We start from the raw sequence: 7410 nt of genomic DNA on the forward strand, positions 1-7410 counted from the left end.
AAATGAAATTGGTTAATTATAAAGCAGAAGACTTCAAGAGGTGTAAACCTATTTGATGTGAGACACTTTGAGGAGATAGGGTTGATCTTTATGGGAATGAAGGGGAAAGCATCTTAGGTTGGTGAAAAGAGATTTTCATGGGTAATTAAGACCAGAATCATTGGGATGGAGAGAAAATAAGGGAGTAATAGTATACCTAGCATAGTTGTTACCCAGAGAAGATAATTTTTTAACATTTCTCTCTTCTATATAACAAAATTCAGTTTAATCTCAGCTTAACTCAGGTAAAGTCTAATCAGTGATTAAGGCTAGGTAAGAAATGAGGCTGAGAATAACCTCTTTACCTAGTTTAAAAAAAAAGACAAAAAAATCAATCTGTGAGGGAAAATACTTAGGGTTTTAGGCCAAAAGAGAAGAAATTGCTATTTACTTTCAATTTAGGCCAATCAAGGCCTAAACAATGACCAAGTGGAGCTTGACCTGGGACCTATAGTTGGTCAAAAGAACAAACAAGAAAAAAATTATTTTTAATAACAACCATGAAATTCAATGATAATGTCTAAAAAAGAACTGAAATGAAGTGAAAGTGTCAACAAAAATAAATAATGGAGTCTTTCAAATTATATTAATATAATGCCCAAGAGTTGTTTCTCCCAACAAAGAAACTTCTCTTAAACTGGTGAGCTATACATGATCTGGCCTGGGAAACTCTCACAGCTGCATTTGAGAAAGTGTCTTCTTGAGAGAAGCTGCCATCTCCCTCCTCCTAGTTTTCTGCTGCTTTCACTAGAACATGGTAGGAAGATAATTCTCTTGTCCAGAATTCTCTGCCTTCCTTGAGGAAGCTATGTGACCCCCACTCTTTCCATTACCTCTATCTAGGGAGTACCTTCTCCTCTCACTCTTCCCTTGACTAATCCTTTAAAGTTAGTTTCTGAATTAATTATGTTCAGAATTCTGAGAGATTTACATTTGTGAAAGCAGTTGCTCCTGAACTCAAAGTTCTGAGACAGTTATTGCTGAGTTTTTAAAGTGACAAACTATTAAAGACTCTAGTAAATGTTAGAATTCACTAGGCCTCAATGATGAGGTGGGTTAATAACTGGGAAAATATGGAAATGAGAACTGTTGTATGGTTAAGTGATAAATATAATGTATCTATTTGTAGTTTGATCCTAGAAAGATAAAAGAGAGAAGTATTATCAGCTAATCAACTAATTTGTTTGAGACATCTGCCTAGCAAGGTATTAGTCAAGAACAACTGAATTAGTTCAGCTTAACAATGGAAATGTATTCAGTTATTCAGAAGCCACATATATTTAGGATTTTTTGTAGATAGCTCCAAAGTTTATTATTCCAGATTAGTAAATTATTCTGAACACATGACTTCTCTCACTCATATGTCTACTTGGTAGGTTTCTTTAAAACATATGTCCATTCTTCTTAGATACTCAGTGCTTTGTGGGTTACTATGACTCAGCTTTATGCATGAATTATATTGTAATTATTTATGAATTTGTTTAATTTATAAACACCTATGACATTATTACTAATTCTTTTCCCTTATTTTAAGTAAATGTTTATGTTTAATATAAAAAAGTCATAATCGTGAGTCTGGTTGTATAAATAGAAGTACATCATTAGGGGCTCAAGAAATAGAATGGCAAGAAGGGAGAATAGAATGTACTTGTCTTAAACAGAATTCCCTAGATGATTTTGAGAACATTTGGAGTGTAACTGCCTTGTGGTATTCCTTCTCTGTTAATCTATGTAAGGGCAGTTATACATAAGTCAACCCAGAAATATCCACACACTCAAGTGAGAATGAGTTCGATTTTTTTCTAGAGGCAGAACCAGGACAAGGTATGATCTTGGGCATTTGTGAGCCCAGTTAAGAAATAGAAGTTGCTACTGTGAACTTTGTATGGCTTTGTGGCTGATTCAGGCTGGGGGGGGGGGGCAATGGAAACCATAAATCAACATAAATTTGTAGTTAATGTAAGTCAGTATATTTACAGATTTTTTTTTTTCCATCTCTATAGTGCAACACAGGAATAGGAGTGGAGAAAAAACAGATGGTGAGAGTAGCCCAAAATTGGGTTTGATAAAGTCTGAGCAGTGATAGGACAAGGAAACAAGGATAAAGGAAAGTTTAACCTTATGTTCCCTTGAATGCCCTTATTTCTGTGTGTGTGTGTGTGTGTGTGTGTGTGTGTGTGTGTGTGTGTGTTTAAGAAATAAAGAAGAAGGGAGGACAGAAAAAGAAATTAAAAATTTTAAGTATTTTTCTTTAAGGTGTAAACATTGACTTCTAAGTCATGAGACCAACAAGAATGGAGGATGACACATTTTCCATAATCCTCATGACCCTTCAGTCTTATTGAAAATGCAAATTATGCTAAATTCTAGGGTGCCAATAATTCAAGCAACTTAAAAAACCTGATAGCAGAGAAGGATAATACCAAACTTTAATGTGATTACTTAACATCTCTTCTATAATTGCTCAGGGTTACACAAGCAGATCCAGAGGCCTTATATACTCTGTCTCCTCTCAGGGCTACAGAAAACAAAAAGACAGAAGCTTACTTGAAATGGCACAGCAGTATGGCAATGTTCTTTGCTATAACAAAAAGCATCAAGAGGACTAAGTATCCTAAGGGATCCATGGAAGAATTTTATCAAACTTTTAAAAGACAATAAAAGTTCTAACACTAGACAAATTGTTCCTTTTTTGGCATTATAATTTAGTTTTATTTGAAACAAGCAGAAAAATAAAGTATAAACCTTACAGCATGGTTATATTAACTGTTAACCCTGATGCCCAGTTAAAATGATACACTGGGATAAAAATGTGATTAAAACCATTATATTTAAAGAGAGAAAATGAAACAAACACATGAGAAAAACATTTTGCATTCTAATTTTGCACAAAAGGCACATTAACCAGTTGAAATATTCGACCTGCATCTGAAAAAAATATAATCAGCTGATCACTTTCCCCATATCACAAAATGAATAAGAACTAACTTTAAATCCTAGGAAAGGAAAATATAAACAAGAAATCCACCAAATTTCTAATTATTATTTCACTATTAAGTGTCTTTCAGTTGTAATAAGCCAAGTTTCTTAAGGGAATATAAAAGACTGAAAATTCAGTTTTCTAGTATTTACCTAGAACTTTACAGATTTAGGGCAAATAATGTCAAGAATTAGAATTTATGAAAAAATTTTTATTAAGCCACATTTTTCAAAAGTTTTTTTTTGTTGTTTTTTAGATCTCAGATTCATAAAACAATTGGGTAAGTGGTTCTAGAAGAATTCCTGGGGGCGATGGATAAATCCTGAAGGTCTTTGAAAAGCTTTTTTTTCAGTTGTTTAATCATTCCCTTCACATCTTATTTTGTATTTGGTCAGCTAACCCCATTATCCCATAAGTTCAACCCCATTTGGCTGCTCTGTATTTTAGCCCACCCTGAAAGAATTATCACAAATTCTTGAATCAGGGAACACCAAATAAATGAATTTTGACAAACTAAGCACCAATATCTGCTGGACATTTCCAGCTATAGAGTTATTTTGTAAAGTATAATGAGGATAAGGTAGAGATATTAAACAAAAAACCAACCTGAAAGGACCAGTTCCCACCCTTAAGGGCTTACATTTAAATGGAGAGAGAGAGAGAATACAAGCTTATCAAATACCTGAAGAAGGTAAAAACATTTTTTTTTTTTATCAACAAGAAGATTTTTTTAAAAGTTCATTTATTTGACTATTGGAGCAACAGAAGTGAATTCATGTTAAAAAGAGAAAGAGAACTGTATTTAAGGAAAGATTAATTACAATTTACCAAGTTGGAGAAGAAATTAGAATAGATTAAATATAAAAATTGAAGGATGATATGCTGAACAGTTGCTATTACTTAACATGGTAGTAAAAAAGATGAGATTGTGAGGGATAAAGAAGCCTGAACTTGGTTATGTCTAAATAAAGATGGGCCAGAAAATAAGTGTGGTCATTTTGATTTACAATGAATTATTTATATGTTATATAGACACTAAACATCACAGTTAATTATTGATAATGACCAAAGAATAAAGCTGATTAAATGTTTTGCTCTTCATTCAGTAAGCCTGGGATTAAACAAACTAGACAAATCTTTATGGTTTTGACCTGACGTCCCAAATCACAGGCCCCAACAATTCAGGTTCAGACACTCAAGAATTATGACAAAAAACATGTAAATTTAGGCCCTTTTAAGGTCTGAAGAAAGAAAAGTGTCCATTTCACAAATGGCCAACTAAACTAATGAAAAGAGTAATTTTGACTGTATACCACTAGAAAACCCCAAGAGGCATAAATTTGGAGACCAGAGACAATAAGTAGGACTTCTGTAAAAAGGCACTGATTACGCATAAATGCTATTGTTACAATATTGGTAAATATTTCAGTGTTTAGCTGATCTTTTGATCCCAAATATGATCAAATTTCATTCAAGCTTATCATTCTGGATGGTTAGCTCAATTGTTTGCAGAGCCAACATAACAAGGCCAGGGTTGAGACACTGATCCTATTTTATGTTTTGTTTTATTCCATGGTTATGATATTCAGGGGCAATGGATGAAAGAATATAGGTCAGTAAAAATCTACTGAAAAAGAGAGTATGCTGTTGTGAGTTGTTAGCTATCGACAAAGACCAGTGTACTATTTTACAAAAGTAAAAGACCTTGTCAAATTTATATTATGAGACCCTAGCTAGGGATAGCTGACTTTTTAGTAATCTGTGGTGTCTCTGAGCATAAGTCAACAGAATGAAGCATGCCAACTTTGACATATTTCCAATAGCAGCATCACTTTATAAATAATACCAAAAGAGAAAAAGATGAACTTATACAGACACATTTTAGTTAACATGTAAAAATTAAATAATTATCTATAGATGAATATGTCACAGAGCTGTGGAATAGTTAAAAAATTTTAAAGAAGATATATACCAAAGTGACCCTTTATCTGTTTTCCCCAAGACTGCTTTTATGGTTTGCTCCTTCTCCAGGTACTACAATTTGTCAACTTTTGTCATAGAATTCTGACGAATTGTGGCAGTTCTGTTTGCTGTTGAAGCAACAGTAGACTCAGTTTTCACCCTTCTCTTTCTTCTGGAAGAAAGAGATTCATGAACTCCAACCTACATTTAAGAAACTACATTTCTATTTATTCATCATCTTTTTCATTCATCTCATTTGGGGGGAGTGCATTTTCAAACTTTACTTGCTAAGAAGACTGACTTCTCTAGCTATATATACATTTCAGGAGAGGCAGGTGCTTGCTTTTATGTTCTATTATGCATTTCAGGACTCAGCAGCAGCTTCATCACTGGGACTCCTTGAAGTTATCTGATAGCATCCAAATGAATGTCCATGTGGGGTGGTAAGGATCCAGGATCAGATTCCTCTTTAGAAAGTGCTGTGTTGGAGATCTTTAGATATCTGAATGTTCTGATACACAATTCAGCCTTTCCTGGAGCAAGAAAAGGGGTCAAGGACACTTGGATCTGGAGAATGAAAATTTAGGGCTGCCACCCTACAAAGCATATTCTTGATGAGATATTGTCTTCCAGAGGAGGAAGAAACAGGAGGAGGTATATACTTTGTGAATGACCACATTTTAATAAGATTGAATATATCTGTTTTTAAAGTCTTAAAATGGATCCACTCCACTCAAAAGTCTTATTTTCTCATAAGTAAGCCAGAATACCATTGACCAAGGCATCATTCTCAGCCAACCTGGTAAAAAGCCTTTATATAAACTCATAAATCCTTCCCCTTTTACACTCTGAATCAAGCAGTCAGTTGAAGATTTGTACAGCAGTCCTCTTCCTTTTTTATCTGTCGGTTGATTCATCACTCTGCTTTTGATGACATCAGCTGGTGTTCCCAGAAAACAAGCTACCAATCCAGAACATATACTTGCCAGGCTATGAGTCAGAATATTGTCTTCAAGTGATGTATTCAATAATACCAAGCGCTTCACTGAATCATAAGTGGCTAAATCTCCCATGTTCACCAAGGCAGCTCTCTGGACGTTGGGCACCCAGCCTACCCAAAGGCCACGCAACCCTCCTTCTCTCAAGATTTTGAGAAACGCATGATGCACACCCTGAAATCGTAAAGGCTTTCCTTGGAGTTTCCTTATTCCTTCCATCTGCATTTGAACCTTCACTAGATCAGCGGGGGTACAAACAAACTGAGCAAACGCACCCGACACCATTCCACCTATGACTGATTGCCAAAGAGGATATTCGTTATTTGCCGATTTCCCAAAAACAGAGTCACGAAGATATTCGTAGATGACCATGCGGAACCCAGTATATACTACTTGCCTATAAACTGCCGATACTCCTCCTTGCCAAAGCTTCAGAAAGCCTTCCTCCCGTATGATGCCGATGGTGGTTTTTATCATGCCCCGGTAGGGGGTACAATGTTTTAAAAAACGGTAACGGTTAAGGGCAGCTTCTCCTTGCATCTGGAGTCGAGTTTTGGTGAGTTCAAGAGGAAAGGTCGATAACTCTGCCACAATAGACGCGGAGGAGGACAGTAAGAATGTGCTTGTTTTGGGCCATCTCTGAACCAGCGTCAAACTTCTCTCTTCCTTCACCTGGCCGGACATCCAGCAACCGGACAAGTTTAAACCACGCCCCCGCCCCCTTCCTTCCCTGCCGGCTTCCTCCCAGCCGGGGCAGCCCTAGCTCAAACGACGAGCTGCCGAGTCAGAACCATCTCCCGTGGAGCTCAGCCTAACGATCCCTCAGGAGTCCGCCCAACGATTCCCCCAAGGCGAGCCTGCTTGCCACCTGACTGTCCTCTCTCTCCAGCCTCTTCGGCCTGCCTGGACCCGACGGCCAGTCTGTAAAAACTGAGGGAAAAAAATCACTCTTTTTGATTTTGGGGTGTTTTTTTTTTTAAATGATAAAAATAGAATAATACCTTAACCAAGGGAGGATAATGTAAAGAACTATAGACTCAAGATCATTAATAAATAAAAATTCTGAAACATTTTTATACAATTCTGGGATTCATCAAAGAAATCATTCACCGTGGCAAAATGGGATTGATAACAGATATATAAGAATCATTCATTAAGTAAACAATATAATCATAGTTTAAAAAATAAAAACCTGACAATTATTTCAATAGATGCCCAAAAAACCCTCTTTTGACAAAACACCATACCCATTTCTGTTAAAAACCCTACAAAATATAGACAGGGAACTTTTTTTTATTATCACAAAACTATCTAAAGCACACACATACTATATATATATATATACATATATATATATACATATATGTATAAAAACTGACATGGTTTTAAAAATTCTGGCAATAATAAGACAAAAGAAAGAACATAGATATA

At 35.6% G+C, this 7410-nt stretch overlaps 1 protein-coding gene across 1 annotated transcript; it reads right to left on the reverse strand.

Moving 5' to 3' along the window:
- Nucleotides 1-2248: 2248 nt before the first annotated feature.
- SLC25A27 (solute carrier family 25 member 27) lies at nt 2249-7025 on the reverse strand. The gene has a single exon (XM_031941914.1). It carries the CDS (start codon nt 6661-6663, stop codon nt 5695-5697), a length of 969 nt encoding a protein of 322 aa, XP_031797774.1. The 5' UTR covers nt 6664-7025; the 3' UTR covers nt 2249-5694.
- Between the last annotated feature and the right edge of the window lie 385 nt (nt 7026-7410).

The sequence above is a fragment of the Sarcophilus harrisii genome, chromosome 6, assembly GCF_902635505.1.
Source record: "Sarcophilus harrisii chromosome 6, mSarHar1.11, whole genome shotgun sequence".
In the NCBI taxonomy this organism is placed as follows: Eukaryota; Metazoa; Chordata; class Mammalia; order Dasyuromorphia; family Dasyuridae; genus Sarcophilus; species Sarcophilus harrisii.